Source organism: Diabrotica virgifera, chromosome 2 (assembly GCF_917563875.1).
Source record: "Diabrotica virgifera virgifera chromosome 2, PGI_DIABVI_V3a".
Lineage (NCBI taxonomy): Eukaryota > Metazoa > Arthropoda > Insecta > Coleoptera > Chrysomelidae > Diabrotica > Diabrotica virgifera.
The window spans coordinates 108,112,279-108,129,843 of record NC_065444.1 but is presented as its reverse complement, the minus strand read 5'-3'; the positions used below and the strand labels follow the sequence as shown (position 1 = coordinate 108,129,843).

At 31.7% G+C, this 17,565-nt stretch overlaps 1 protein-coding gene across 1 annotated transcript in view; it reads left to right on the top strand.

Annotated features, from left to right (window-relative positions):
- LOC114335863 (bromodomain-containing protein homolog) overlaps nt 1-17,565 on the top strand; it is a 141,372-nt gene that overhangs the window by 46,003 nt on the left and 77,804 nt on the right. Inside the window, exons 7-8 of the mRNA XM_028286150.1 lie at nt 5,078-5,604; nt 10,925-11,088. Of these exons, the coding sequence (XP_028141951.1) occupies nt 5,078-5,604; nt 10,925-11,088 (691 nt within the window). The remainder of the gene's footprint in view (nt 1-5,077; nt 5,605-10,924; nt 11,089-17,565) is intronic.

The window sequence follows — 17,565 nt, the reverse complement described above, 5'->3', positions numbered from 1 at the left end:
AAATGGATTAAACTTAAGAATCTTATGCTTAATAAACACAGCATCTTCTAAAATATTAACATAAACAATTTACAAACCTTACAACAAAATTACAATGTACATCAAAATTAACATACCAGTAATTCAGATTTGTCGATTTTCTCCATATTCTTTCTTTCAGCCTCCTCATTGGCGGATAATTATGTAGATTATGTAATTATACATCGATAATTATATGGATTATATTCCTACCAACGAGAAATTATATAGAAACCTTTACTAACAAGTTTTGCCAAGGGTGTACTTTTTATGCCCATCCATATTTAACTCAAGTTGCTGGTTTTATTTTCAAAAATATTGGTAGAACCAAATTAACATTTGATAATGGGCTGTCTTTTTAACAATAAATAATTTTTAAAAAAAATTTAAACACGTAATAAATATGTTACAAGGGAATACGCATTACGTGGACATTTTTTACCCACCCTTGGGAGTTTAAGGGTTAATGGTGGTTAGTACCTTTCGGTTCTTCCCCATTCTTCTAAGGACCTCCTCATTTGTGACCCGATCAGTCCATGGGATTTTAAGAGTTCTCCGATAAAGCCACATCTCAAATGCTTCCAATTTTCGACACATATCTTCGTTCAAGGTCCATGATTCAACACCATAAACAAGGACATAGAAGACGTAACATCTTAACATTCTTACTTTTATACCAAGAGAAAGGTTGTGGCTCTTGAAAAAGGCCCCCATACGGTTGAAAGTTGATCTAGCTTTTCCGATGCGCGCTCTTATCTCTTGGTTATTGGTCCTTTCTTCATTTATTATGGTGCCGAAGTAGTTGTAGCGCCTCACTATTTCTACAGCGGTTTGGTTGATGTAGAGTTGACCTTACATATGATATACATAATATTTCTTGGATATTTTTTGTCCGGAATTCTTTGTGGGAATATTTTGTCCAAAAAAATTTGTGGGGATTATTTGTCCGGGAATTATTTGTAATGATTTTTTGTCGGGGGATTTTTTGTCCAGGAATAATTTGTGGGGATTTTTTTGTCCGGGATTATTTGTCCAGGGATTATTTGTCCAAGCTTCGTATGTAGATCATCATTTTTTATTGGTTCTTATCTCTGGAAATAAACATCCCAATTAGGGCCTACAATACCGGGATCCCGAATACCGGAATCTCGGACGATTTTTGTTCGGTATTAAAAATCGGTATTTATGTAAAATTACCGGTATTTTGGTATTACATTAGTTGATAAAAATTGAATTTATGCACAATATAAATCTAATTTAAAATAATATTAATTATTTACAAGAATTTTTTTTTGAAGATAAACAAACAATTTCGTTGTATTAAAAGCTATATTAGGCATATTTTTATTGTATATCGCAAACAACATTAGATAGCAGATATATCAGTACAATAAGATTTTGTATGTATCAAAACAATTAAAATTTTTTTCGAAATTTCATTACACTACTTTCAATTCCAATGTTAAGTCCACGCATTGCGAGGAAACTTACACAGTTTTTCGATCATTTTGACTTTTTTTGGTGCTTTTGGGAATAAATTTATGGGTATTACTATTCGCTATCCGGTTTTTAAAAAACACAATTGAGGATTTGTGTTCATGCATAAAATTTTTTTGCGCTATTACGAATTTTTAGCTTTGTTATTTTTTGTTTTTTATATTGTAAGACGCAGACCACAGGTTTCTGACAAAGTTTTTAAAAGCTTTTTAAGCAGATTTTTGAAATGTTGCTTGCATTGAATTTAACTGTCAACTAAATATTTTTGACGTTAAATTTACAAAAAGAAACAGGTTTTTTTGCATTACAATCAAAATTATCGTTGTCAGTACCAGCAGTTATCATCACAAATAGGCATTGTTTTGAACATAATTATTCAAGGCAGAGTAAGCAAAACATTTAAGCGAATACTTACATGATTCCCGCAGCCTTAGCTCACTTCCCATATTTTCCACAATTTTTGAAAAAACTCACACTCTGTTGTCATGTAAAATTTGAAATTTTCGTCAGGGAATTACAATTCATGCTTAACATTAATTACTAATCATTATTTCCGTGCCGAAAAGCGGTTTCATGGCGTTTACTCTCGTGCTCTGAGGTTGAAAAATATTTGCGTCGATTGCGTTCACCGGAAAACTTTTGAGAAAGCAAAAACTATTCAAAATATCAGGTTTTTGTAAAATGTATATTTTAAAATACCCTAAATTAATTAAGGGTCACAATACAAAACGTTTTCGGATTAAGAAATCCATCATCAGTGTTTAAAAGCCAAAAATTGCATGACTGAGCCACCAAAATGTATTGGGTAAAAACCCTTTAAATGTAAACGATTTAGTTGTTTTACATATTTATATAAAATTCATGTGATGTAAAAATTTATATGTATTTATACATACATATAATTTGCATGTATTTATATAAAAATCATGTGATGTGATTCGTTCGATGTGATGTGAAATCGTTTACATTTAAAGGGTTTTTACCCAATACATTTTGGTGGCTCAGGCATGCAATTTTTGGCTTTTAAACACTGATGATGGATTTCTTAATCCGAAAACGTTTTGTATTGTGACCCTTATTTTAAAATATACCTTTTACAGAAACCTGGTATTTTGTGATTTATGGTATACAGCCAGCAACAAGAAGTTTATTTTCCTCGTGGATTTCAAAAACTATTCAGCAGCAAATATTTCTTGGGAATTTTTTGTCCGGAATTTTTTGTGGGGATATTTTGTCAAAAAAAATGTGTGTGGATTATTTGTTCAGAATTATGTGTGGGGATTTTTTGTCTGGGGATTTTTTGTCCGGGGATTATTTGTCCGAACTCCCTACATACACTATGGTGCAAATGAAAGGAATAAATGCTTTATCTCGTAAGCCCGTGAATTTAAGGAAAAATCCCGAAACAGGTCAATTTTTATTTTTAAATCGTTATTTTTTGGTATATATGTCATACTAGTGACGTCACCCGTCTGGGCCTGATGACATAATTGATTCTATTTTTAAATGAGAATTGTGGTCGTGTGCTAAAACAACACTCTGTAGTTTCTATAACAAGTTAATACCTCTGTAGTTTTCTGGCTGCTGTTTATCTCATTTTTTGAATAGTAGAATTAGTTCGCTCCTTCTCCATTCTTCCGGTATTTTATTGTGGTATGGTCCTTTTCATAGGCATTTTTCAGTGCGTCACAAATGATAGAAAAAAAGATAAGTCCGTGATAATACACATTTATAACATTTATTCTAACATGACATTTTAGTTAAATCTGACAGTTGTCAAATTTTATTTGCAATTTGGCATAAATACAAATCAATTGTGTTTATTGCATTTATAAAATGGTATTTTATAATGGTATAAATTATACAGATTATATTCGTAGATACAGTTTGTATGCGTAACTTGGAACCATATGGGAAACTTTTTTATTATCAATTTTACGAAAAAAAAGGTATTCTTCATAAAGTGCTGTGCATGATCTAAAATCTAAGATTCAATCATCCGATATCAAATTTTATCAACAGTATACGAGGTATGTCAAAAAATATGAATTTCGCTCAAGAGGAAAGTACCTTTATATTTCACAATATCGAAAATTGTTATTAAAAAAAGTTGTTTGAAATTATAAATTTTGTTATAATATGCAATTAAATTCTTCTAATTGAAAAAAAATATTTTGAATTTTTTTTTCAAATTACGGATACCCAACATCATTTTTATTACGATAACTCCGTTATTATTAATTTTGCGAAAAAAGTTTTTCTTTATAAAAAAGTCTGCATAGTCTAACCATTAAGATGCAATTATAAGATATTAAATTTTATCAATTTTATACGTGGTATGTAAAAAAATTTGAATTTCGCTCAAGAGTAAAGAACCTTTATTTTTCAATTAGAAGGATGTAATGGCATATTGGAACACAGTTTTAAATTCCGAATAACTTTTTATAATAACAATTTTCAATATTGTGAAAAATAAAGGTACTTTACTCTTAAGCGAAATTCATATTTTTTGACATACCTCATATAAGATTGTTAAATTTGATATATTATAATTGCATCTTAGTTATTAGCCTATGTAGACCATTTTATAAACAATAACTTTTTTCGTAGAATTACCAATAACTGAGTTATCGTAATAAAAATAATGGGTATCAGTAATTTGAAAAAAAAAATTAAAAAAATTATTTTTTTAACAAGAAAAATGTAATTACATACATATTATAACATAATTTTTAATTTCAAATAACTTTTCTTAATAACAGTTTTCGATATTGTGAAATATAAAGGTACTTTCCTCTTAAGCTAAAAAGGTACTTTTTCCTCATGATTAAAAAAAATATATTTTTTTAACTAGAAGAATATAATTACATATTATAACATAATTTTTAATTTTAAATAACTTTTCTTAATAACAATTTTCAATATTGTAAAATATAAAGGTACTTTCCTCTTAAGCTAAAAAGATATTTTTTCCTCACAATTTAAAAAAATATATTTTTTTAACTAGAAGAATATAATTACATATTATAACATAATTTTTAATTTCAAATAACTTTTCTTAATAACAATTTTTGATATTGTGAAATATAAAGGTACTTTCCTCTTAAGCGAAATTCATATTTTTTGAGATACCTCGTATACTGTTGATAAAATTTGATATCTGATGATTGAATCTTAGGTTTTAAACCATGCAGAGCACTTTATAAAGAATACATTTTTTCCCTAAAATTGATACTAAAAAAATTTCCCATATGGTTCCAAGTTATGCAGACACACTGTATATTATATAATTCGTAAATAATTTTTTCTCCGATTATAGCGCCTTCTATCGACAACTAGAATAAATGTTATAAATGTCTGTAATCACGGACGTGCCTTCTTTTCTGTCACATACAATTTAATGCGTTAGAAAGAAATCGAAAAGCTGTGACGCACTGAAAAATGCCTATGAGAAAAATAATATATATGATTTTATTAATAAAGTTGTTAATTATTCTATCATTACTGCTCCACAATATTTCAGTAATTCGTTTAAAATTTAATTTTATTATTTTTATTTTAGGTGATTCAAAGAAAGATGACTCCCGTAAAAAGATGATCCAGGCTCGTAAAATGCTCGCAAAGAAACGAACTTCTGCTCCAGTAATTCTTATTCCAACTATTCCACCGGAAAGAATTCAAGAAATCGGTTCTTTAGTAACTATCGCCAAAAAATCTCAGTTTATCCAACGCTTAATAGCGTATTGGACGTTAAAACGACAATTCCGTAACGGTGTACCGCTTTTAAGGCGGTTGCAAAGCGCTCAGGGTGGCACACCTCGAGATTCGAATACAAGTAATGTGGATACGTTGGAGCTATGTAGACAGTTGAAATATTGGCAGTGTCTACGACAAGATCTCGAAAGGGCTAGATTGCTTTGCGAGTTAGTTAGAAAAAGAGAAAAGATTAAACTAGAATACGTTAAAGTATCTGAGAGAGTCATGCGAATTAAACTAAAACCTTTAGAAGCTAGTTTAAAAAATGTTTTGGATTCCATACATGCAAAGGATACTAACGAAATTTTTACTGAACCAGTAGATCTTGAAGAGGTGATGTATATTTGTAGATTAAAGTATTTTAAGTCAATTACTGAGTTTCCTGCAATAACTTACACCGTCAAATAGAATTATTATATACGTTTATATGGTAACTATTCAAAAAAACCTAAAATGTAAATTACTAAAAATTACTATTTGGACAAGTTTCACAGCTTGCAAGACTTTAAACGTTGTATGATGTAATGACAATTGCGTTAAAACCTTCTTCTCGTTAACGAATTTTCATTTTTTTTTAATGCTCCACTCGGAGTAACATTACAATATGTTGATTGATAGAACGATGAGTAACTTAATTCTAACCTAATCTAACTACATATTTCTAAGCCAAAGTCTTACTCAGCAGTATTTCTTTCCCGCAACCGTATATTTTTCCCGCTGCTAGATAACAACTCTCGCGAAAAGTCAACAGCGAATGTGTTAACGTGTACCGCACTATGCGCACTACATTATTCATATGGTTTAGTTCTTTTGAGTCGTCTGGTCTGGTTAGTGTTGTCAAGTAGCTGAAGGACCTCAACATTCACGTAACGATGGAGTCTGTCTTTGTAGTTCCGAGCAAGTTTAGAGATAGTCTGTCTTACGGTCTCAATTCCCAGATCATTCTGGATGTTACTGTTTCTAACGTACCAAAGGGCAGCTACGATGTTCCTTAGTACTTTGTTCTGGAAGCGTTGAATTATTTATACATTACTTTCGCTGGCACACCCCCATAGTTGTATGCCACAACTCCAAACAGGCTTGAGGATTTGATTGTATATTAGCAACCTATTATGAATTGATAATTTTGAGTCACGTCCAAGCGACCAATACCAACCAATTTTTATATCTGATTTCAAACTCTTTTCTTTTCTTTTTAATGTGTGCTTTCCATCTGTTTGTAATTTTCTCATATGGTACCTGGATATCATTTATTCTGATTGGTCTGTATGGTCTCCTTTTATTAGTGAAAGCAAATATATCGATTTGGTTTCATTCAACCTGATGCTCCATGCTTTAGTCCATTTATATATCCGATCTGTGGAGTTCTGAAAGTTATGTACTGCTTCTTGATGATTATTTCCAACTGAGATAATTGCCGTGTTATCTGCAAATGTGGCAATAGTATCTTGATGCAGTTGACGGATATCTCTGGTGTATAAAATGTACAGAACTGGTCTAATGACATTTCCTTGTGGAACACCAGCTCCAATCTGTCTCAAATCAGAGTGAGCTTCTTCCTGCTTTAATCTGAAGGATCTGTCCTGAGCTGTATGATTCTAAAAGTTGAGCGTACTGTTCGGGTAGGTGATACCGCAGTTTATGTATTAATCCTTTGTGCCACACCTTGTCGAATGATTGACTTACATCCAGGAAGACGGTGGTGCAAACTTTTCTTTTCTTCCTATGTCAGTGATCCTATGCATTTGGTCAACAGTAGAATGGAACCAAAACCAAATTGGTGTGATGGGATTAGTTGTCTTTCTTCATGCTTTAACCTTTTCAGGTGCATTTTTTCGTAGAGTTTTGCTATCACAGCGATGAGTGATATTGCTCTGTACGATTTTACTTGTTTGCCTTCCACAACTTCGGAACGTATTTGTCTATATTAAGCGTTGAAAAGGTGGGTCAGTTTTATAATAGTTTTCTTCGGCAGCTGCTTTAAAATCTCACCAGTAATAAGATCAAAGCCAGGTGCTTTTTTAGATTCAAATTGTGCTTTATTTCGGCTTCTGGTTCATTAGGAGTACGGGACTGATTTTTTTGTTTTCATCATTTTCCTAATTCAATTCGTTCTTGCCGTGCTTCACCATCATGTGGCTTGCATGTATTTTCTAAATGATCTGCAAATATTGTTGCTTTTTGTTCATTGCTAAGAGCCCAGGTGCCATTGCTATTCCTAATAGGAGAATAATCTGTCGTTTTCTCGGCGAGTAAGTTAGTAACTATCGCCAAGAAATCTCAGTTTACCCAACGCTTAATAGCGCATTGGACGTTAAAACGACAATTCCGTAATGGTGTACCGCTTTTAAGGCGCTTGCAAAGCGCTCAGGGTGGCACACCTCGAGGTTCGAATACAAGTAATGTGGATACGCTGGAGCTATGTAGACAGTTGAAATATTGGCAGTGTCTACGACAAGATCTCGAAAGAGCTAGATTGCTTTGTGAGCTAGTTAGAAAAAGAGAAAAGATTAAACTAGAATTCGTTAAGTATCTGAGAGATTCATGCGAATGGCAGCTAATCTGGAAAGCTCAACGTAGGTGGCGCTCATGTAGTTGGAGGTCACGTCAACATTCAAATCAATATGTTTCTAAGTAAATATTGCATATTTGTTTCGCTGTGTGAATAAAATTTGAGAAAATAAAATGCCTCCATGTTGTGCCGTGCATTTTTGCTCATCGAGAACATCAGGACACAGGTTTACCAAAGATATTCTGATGAGAGAAAAGTGGATTGTGACAATATGAAGTATCTGCAATAAACATTTTGTTGAAACAGATTACGTATTGCCCCTAGATTCGACTGTAAAAAATAGAATAATTCACTATAAAACTCAGATCGAAATTTATTATAAACGCACGAATTAAGATATGCAATTTTATATACATTCACACTGTTGCCACATCTACAATCGCTTTTATGGAGCGAAAACATAAAAAAAAATTATATTTGAAATAATAGTATAGAAAAATGTGAAATAATAATTTGAAATAATTCTCAAGTTCTCAATATTTTTTACGTGACTAAAACATAACCTGACCAAATCTAACCTAGCATAATCGAAAATAATATAAACAAGTTAATAACTGAAAATTGAAGTATATTTATGACATATTACCTTTAAAATGACTAAAACATAACCTGATCAAACCTAACCTAATCGAAAATAATATAAACAAGTTAATAACTGAAAATTAAAGTGACCTAGTACCATTCTTCAAATATTCTTTAGTGACTAAAACATAACCTGATCTAACCTAACCCTAAATTTTTCTAATTTCACCTTAAATTTAAGGTCGCCTTTCACCTAGACAAACACCCAAATAATTATATTTAACTAAATTTTAACACACTCTATATTTCCATGAAGAATTATAATTTTTTTTAAATAATCCAACATTGCAGAATCAACTGCGTTCAACCCACGCTTAAACCAAATTTACAATAAATGCGCAACTGTCATGGCGGACATATTTTGAAAATATGTGAAAATATCACATTTTCAAATGAGATAAACACAAAAATTAATGCTGAGCGCACTCATTTGTGAACTTTAAATTGATAAAAAAGTAAGGCAGATATCATATACACAGTTGTCAGACTCGTAGGAGGAGTGAGTCTATACCAAATAAATCATTTTCGCTGTGTTTATCATTCGATAAGGACTGCCTTTTTTCCAGTAACTCTCACATTCATTCTCCTCAATTCGTTTTTCAACGCACAAACAGTCCAAGATCCGTATTTTTCTGCCATCATTTATTATTTATTAAATCTTAAACAAAAACACCATATACAAACTTCACGAATTGTCAAAACGTTGACCCCCAACTACACTAGGGCCGCCAAGCGGGAGCAACGGCGTACATAGCTGCCATTAAACTAAAACCTTTTAGAACCTTAAAGAAGCTAGTTTAAAGAATGTTTTGGATTTCATACATGCAAAGGATACCAACGAAATTTTTACTGAACCTGTAGATCTTGAGGAGCTGAGGTCTATTTGTAGATTATTATTATCAAATTATGTGGGAAAATTTCAATACATACAAATTATCAGAAGTGTTTTAGTAGTAGATATTTATTTAGTAGTCGTATATACAGATCATCAAAAAAATGTGTTTACTGAGATTTGTTTAGTAGATTTTGAGAAAAAGTCTCCCAATTTTGAAAAATGTGATTTCGAAAAAAAAAAACGCGTTTAAAGTATTTCTACTGTATTATCATTCGCTTTGTCTTATCCCTATGCGGGGTCGGCTTCCCTAATTGCATTTCTCCACACAATTCTATCTTGGGTCATATCAATGTTAATAGCCTTTATCAATATGGCCTGCCTTTCGTCTCCCCGCAGGTCTTCTTTGGTCTTCCTCTCCTACTCCTTCCAGGAATCTGCACTTCAGCTATTCTTCGTATTGGGTGATTAACGTCTCGACGTTGAACATGACCAAACCATCTTAACCTATGCTTTCTCATATTTGCATTAATTGGTGCCACACCTAGACTTCCCCTAATATACTCATTTCTAATTTTATCCTTTTTTGTCACTCCACTCATCCATCTAAGCATTCTCATTTCCGCCACATGCATTCGTTGTCCCTCTTTCTTTTTCACTGTCCAGCATTCAGTTCCGTACATCATAGCCGGTCTTAAGGCTGTTTTATAGAATTTTCCCTTCAGCTTCATTGTAATTTTTCTGTTACACAACACACCACTCGCTTTCTTTTACTTCATCCATCCAGCCCTAATTCTACTGCATGCATCTTCATCTATTTATCCATTATTCTGTAATATCGATCCTAGGTACTTAAAACTATTGCTTTTCACAATCATTTCACCATCCAAAGATACCATCTTTAATTGAACATTCCAAATACTCTGTTTTGGTCCTACTAAGTTTTAAACCTTTTTCCTCCAAACAAAAGGATGATATTTACGTAAAAAGTAATGAAGAATCAAATAATATGCTGAAATAATTATTACGACAGTGGCGTAGATTGTAAGGGGGAAAGGGGAGAAAAAGGAAGTATATATCCCCAAACACGCCTCTGGTAACAGCAGAAAACTATCTTTTAACGCTAGTTAATGTATCCTTACATGTGTAAACTGTTTGTCAAGTTTGAACAAAAACTATTGGAAGGTGTTAAAACAATGAGCTAAAATCCTTCTAGAATATTTGTAATAAATAAAACGCTCTCGGTAAGGAGAAATATTCTATTTAGGTGTTTTATGTTAAATCTTCGTATTTTGTGCTAAGGTCTCCCCAGTTTTTATATGGACAATTCTTAATGAAACACCCTGTATATTGCGAAAGAGTTAAAACACAAAATTTAAGCACAATATTACATACTTGATAGAGCTGTCTGTTGGAGGTTGCAATGTATCGCCAGATTTAAAATTTTTGTCGAAAAACTGAGTAATTCAGAATTATTTTCTGCAGTAAACTGATTACCTTAATCACATATTATTTAACAATTACTATTATTTTGAATTGTTAATTACCATTTTGATTGATCTTAAATGTGAATGTGGTACCAAAAATAAGATGTTAATTTATTTAAAAATTATTAATAGCAAAAAATAGGTATTATTAAATTGCTAACCATTACCATTCCATTATAGGTACCAGATTATTTAACAGTCGTAACAGATCCAATGGACTTAAGTACAATGAGGAAAAAGTTAGATGCTGGGGAATATCCAGACTTATGTGCTATGGAAAAAGATTTCGATCTCATGATTGCTAACTGTTTAGCATATAATAATAAGGATACCGTTTTTTACAGGTAGGTACAATCAAAATCATTTACAATATCCATATCTACTAGTTTATTATAATTTCGGAATCTTCGGAATGCCTTCAATTTAAGATTAATTGATGATCTATAAACACGAATGAAATAAAATAATATGAAATTGTTATGTTCCCTTTTGTGTGTGTGTAAATTCCTCTGGATCTTTATTCTTGAATTCCAGGGAGTAGAAATGGTAGGAGAAAGTGACGTAAAACTAACCGTGGCTCACTAAAACCGAAAATGCTGTATTCTTGAAAAAAAAATATCTTGATCTGAGAGAGAAACGTCATTCCCCAAGGGAGTAACAATTTCTATGGGTAGTATGTAAGAGAAATTGTAAATGGGAACGAAAATAATAATACATAAGGCAACACTAACTCGGCTTTGGAAAGGAAAGATAGTCGAAATTAGTATGCAATTTGTAATAAGCACTGGCTAACTAAGCTATAGATCTATACGAAAGACACAAAGAAGGAGTGGGATTCGAGAGCCAGAAAAAAGGAATAAAATTATAACAGATTTCTTTCTGAAATAAATGTAAAGTGAAACTGGATACAGATATGTAATAAACACAACGAATCATAATAAATTATTTATTACAATTATAATACAATTATAAGTGAAAATTTACAATGTTACAATGTGATACATACAGTGAGGACGTTTGAGTTGGAATAAATTCATTATCTCGAGAATGGGCGAATTTGGAAAAAAATCCTGAGACAGGTCGATTTTTATTTTTAAATTATGACTTTCTGGCATATATATCATACTAGTGGCGTCATCCATCTGGGTGTGACGACGTAATCGACGATTTTTTTAGATAAGAATAGGTGTCGCATGCTTGCCCATTTGAAAGGTTATTCAGTTCTCTATTCAGTAATATAAACATAATTATTATTTATACAAAGTGTGCAAAAAAATTTTTGTGTTAAATTAATTTACACGAAAAGGAGAATGTAAGCAATTTATTTAATTCAAAATACATTTTACTAAAGTCAGAGAAACAGATAAAAAACATTGGTTTTCGCTTAAATTCAATGTTCAAACTGTTAAAAGGCGGGTGGGCGGCAGTTTTAAGATTGAATTTAAGCGAAAAATAATGTTTATTTGTCAAATAGCCATGTCTTTCTGTTTTCTGACAGTAATCAAATGAATCACATACATTCTTCTTTTTGTCTCAATTTAATTCAAAATAATTTTTTTTGGACACTCTGTATAAATAATTATGTTAACGTTTATACTACTGAATAGAGAATTAAATAACTTTTCAAATGAGCTATCACACGACCCCTACTCTCATTTAAAAGAATCATCGATTACGTCATCCCGCCCAGATGGATAACGTCACTAGTATGATATATATATATATATATATATATATATATATATATATATATATATATATATATTTATATATATATATATATATATATATATACGTCTTCATATCAAGGCGAGATCCGACTAAATCGAGGACAACCCGAGATCCACCAATAGGAAATTAATTATTGGAGTATATTGTTCATAAGTATCTTTATAATTAACATATTAATCATGGCACACTTAGAGGGGAAAAGATATTTGTACTTAAATTTTTCTGATAAATTTACAGCGAAACGAGATCCGTCGCTGAAAAGTAAAGGGGAGGACTTATATACGAAATTTTAGATATTTACCGTTCAACGCGAGATCACACACTGATGCCAGCTCTAAAGAGTATTAGTCGAGCGGTTGGAGCTCGTGTTGTATTGTATATTTCCCACGATATAAAGATATATAATGGGCGTAACTTTTAAGTATCGCTTCTTTTGTGTCTTTAAAGTCTACGATTGACCTTTCAGAAAGTCCCTTAGTTTTATTACATACATAAGGGTGTGAAAAAAGAAAAAGAATACTTGACAAATAATAACCATTTAATAATGATAATTATTTGCAATACAATATTTTAAAACTATACATTAATATTCTTAAAAAAACACTTACTACGAAACCAAAATGTAATTATTATATTCTTAAATAATACAAATTGTTACAAAATAATTATTTAAATGATTGCTTGTTTTAAAGATACATTACAAGAAAGTAAAATTTTTTATAAATATTATTAAAGTTTAAAAAATAAAATAACTCAATATGTAATTATTATTTGATAGTTAAAAAATGATTTTAAGTAAAATGATTTAAAAGATAAAAAGAAACACACATAATTTTCAGGGTCAACTCCTAATTGCATGAAAATTTGGATTTAGATTCTACCCATCCCCCACTTCAAAGTTGAATTTGTGCCGTTGATTGCTTTTACTTGGAGGGTGAAAAAATATACGTTTAAAATAAGTCCGGAAACAGATCTGACTAAGTTTAAGCAACTTTTGTTCTATAGAGTTTTTTTAACTTAGGTACTAGGTTAATTTAGTAGTAGGTACTAGAGTCACTTGCGACTAAAAATATTTACTTTTCAACAAAAAAAAAACACAAATACTCAAAAAGTATTATATCGAAAAAATATTCTTGGAAAAAATGTAGCATATAAAAAAAACGAAAAAATGGTATATTCTTAGTCTATAGAACCAGTAAAAGTAAATTTGTAGCTCATAAAAAAGACGATCTTATCCTTCAAATTCCGAATCAAATATTTTAACGTGATACATAGTACCAAAAAATGAAGCTCTTTTCGGGGAAAACCCATTAAAATTTTTTTAAAGTGTTAACAAAAAGCTTTATTTTATTTTATAAAAGTTATATACGGGTAGGAGAGACAACGGAACGAATTTTCGAACGTTTAAACAGACGACATCCCAGATTTACCAATTTCTGGACAATTGATCCAAAGGCTGGATTCTAACAACGAAACAGTTGTGGATTTTCAAGTTTTCAATGAGAGTTAGAATGAAAAAACATTAGTGACCTCGAGTATGATGGTTTGGAGAATTTGGCTGGTTATATCTGCCATAAATTGAAGGACTCCATTATTCAATCCGAAGATGTTTCAACGTACACGTGGGTTGATCATTTGAGTAAGTGTGGTTTATGTAAACCATCAGACACTCTCTTGTCATATATTAAGTAACTAGAGACAATTTTTCCTTCCACATGAATGGTGATTCCATTTTGGTAACTAAAAATTATTTAGAAAACCTTATGTCCAAAAGTGTAACTGTAGACTGTTCTAACAAAGCGAACAAGTTATTTTTTAGGTCTCGGATGTACTTCCGAATTAAAGAATTAAACAAGTCTCTTAACAACCTGACATTGCGTAAAAGAAAAATTATGAAAACTGCTACATAGTTGCTGTATGTACGTCTATTTCACATGCACAAAATTTAAATAAAGTGCATGGCATGAAAACTGTAAAACTTATTTTTGTCTTTTTTAAGCCTCTTACTTAAATCTGATGAAATACATTATTTAAAAAGTAAAAAATTTTGTTTTTTTATCAATCCATTAAATTTATGGTTTTATTTTGGGGCTTTTCTTCCCCTTGGTAAAAATTATATTTACTAATATGTAGGCCACTAATCAATTTTTGCCAACTAACGAAATATAATAATTTTAGTAGATATCGATTATATGAATATTTTTATTTTCCGGATACCAATATAATCAAGAAACTGGGAACTTTACAAATAACTGAAAATCAATTTAAATAAAAGTAAATAGTTTAATAATTTTCCTCTAAACTATAAAAATCACTTAGTTTCTTTTAGTCATAATTCATTCATTTGTATTATTCTCAAATTTCATTCGCGTTCGTATTACGAACGCATAGACGGGACTATGCTTTACTCTGTTATTAACGTCATGCGCCAATCGGACGAGCTTACGTAACTAGAATATCAGGGTGTGCATATTTCCGGGTCCCGGTGAATTCGTATCTATTTTAATCCCCATCCTAATTACAGACCAACTGGCAACTCTGGTGCGCAGGTAATTTTTAAATAACGCATTAACTACCGGTGAATTGGTAACTTTCATTTTTTAAGTATTGTTGATAATCTAATATCGGTATTCCAGGTATTTAGCGCTGCACTCCTAGAAAATGGAAAAAATGTCACAGGAAGTGAAACCGATGATGAAACGAAACGCAAAAGAGAAAACTTGCATGATTGTTTTAATAGAAGTAAAATTAAAAAACGGTCACCAAGCAAAGCAGGCAACGAAAACAAGGAAGACATGGAAAATGTTATGATTACAATAATGAAAGAGCTAATGAATAAAAACGATGAAATGCTTCAGGAAATAAAACAAATAAGGAAAGAATAACAACAAACCAATAAAGAGTTAATGGGTGTAAAAGCAGAGAAACAAAAACTAAAAAAAGAAGTAAAACAGCTACATGAATGAATGGAGCAACTGGAGAAATTTAGCAAAAAGAAAAGCTTGATCGTAACTGGGTTGAAAGTAGAAACAAATGATTATAAGAAATTAAAAGAAGAAATGGAAAATTTCAGAGCCCAAGAGTTGCAAATACAAATAAAACTAAGAAGTGCAAAAAAAATAGGAGAAACAGTATGCGCAATAGAAATAGAAGCCCTCACGGATAAAATGGAAATCCTAAACAAGAAACGTAAACTAAATCAGCATAAATATCGTATCTATATAATATTAGGGGAGCCCAAGCGGGGATTTTTGCAGTTACTCGAGCGCGTCAGATTATCATATGGGGAGAAACGTGGTACCCTGCAGATGTACCTCTGCCATATATTGGCTCTTAACACAGGGGAGTTCGTTTAGGGGGGCCCGAAAAAAAAATCAATCCTTAAAAATACTCGAAATTGTCAGATTAAGATAAGGTAAGTTAAGTACATGCAAAACAGTATATATTTAAAAAATCTGACGATTTGAGCAGGGCGTAAGGGAATTGGTGAGTCACAAAGTTTCACAAGAAAAAGGCGAATATTTCGCGAAATAAACGTCAGATCGAAAAACTAAAAACTACACGTTCAATATTTTTCAAAAATCTATCGATAGATATCAAACACGACCCCTCGCAGAGAGGGGTGGGGGGTAAATTTTAAATACAAATCCCGCGATATTTAGCAAAATAAACATCAGATCGAAAAACTGCAAAATACACTTATTTAATATTTTTGAAAAATATATCGAATGGTACCAAACGCGACCCCCACGGAGGTGGGGTGGGGGGTTACTTTAAAATCTTAAATGGGAGCCCCCATTTTTTATTGCAGATTTGAATTCTCTGCATAAAAATAAGCAACTTTTATTCGAACTATTTTTTCGAATTATGGATAGATGGCGCTATATTAAAAAAAAAAACGATTAATGGAAATGGAAAATTAAATTAAAAAATGGCAAGCGCCCGCTAAAATGGAAAATTTTACTTAACTTTTTTTGGTTTGAGGACCTAATAATCACAACCCAATAGGTCCCCAAAGCGCTCGAGTGACTGCACATTTAGCATACTTTGCTCCCCTACCATAAACAACGATTGGACATCGAAAGAAAAAGAAATACAAAAGGAAATAACTAAAATAGCAAAGGACGAAAGAAGCAAAGGTAAGCAAACGAAAATCGGCTACAAGAAATTAATAGTGAATGGCAAAATCTAGATATGGGACGAAGAGAGAGAACAGCTGATAGAAAATTCAAAAAACTAATAAACGAAGAACAGTGGCTGAAATATGATATTGACATGGCAAAAAAAGACTCGGAAATGCAAACGGTTAACGAAAACAAAATAACGCACACAAAATAAAGAAAGAATCTCAATAAGAAGAAAAGAACAAAACCCATTAGAATGGGCTCTTGGAATATTAGAACCATGCTGGCATCAGGTAAGATGCAAGAAATAGCTCTTGAAATGAAAAAATACCAACTAGAAATCCTAGCCGTACAGGAAATACGATGGAAGAAAGAAGGAAAAATTGAGAAGAAAAACTTTAGCATGTATTATTCGGGAGAAAACAAACAGGGAACGAATGGTACGGCATTTATGGTGAACAAAAAAATGAGTGAAAAACTGATACAATTCAAAGCAGTTAATGAAAGGATATCTTACATAAGAAAATAAACAAGCCCACATCTCGATAGTCAATTGCTATGCACCCACCGAAGAAGCAAACCAAGAAGATAAAACAGAATTCTAAGACATCCTGGAAGAAACCTGTGAAAATATTCCGAGGAATGACATATTAATAATATTGGGTGATTTCAATGCAAACATCGGAAAGGAGGACTATAATCGTAATGTAGCTGGCAAAGAAACCATTCATGAAACTACGAATGATAATGGAGGAGAAATCTGCAACCTAGCAGCAGCAACAAATACATATATAGTTAGTACTGGGCATAAACATAAAGAAAACAAAATAACATGGATGATACCAGGAAGAATGGATGGAAACCAAATAAATCATACTCTAATTTCGAAAAAGTGGACACAAATAGTACAAGACGTAAGGTCATATAGAGTGGCAAATGGAGGCACTGACCACATATTGTTGATAG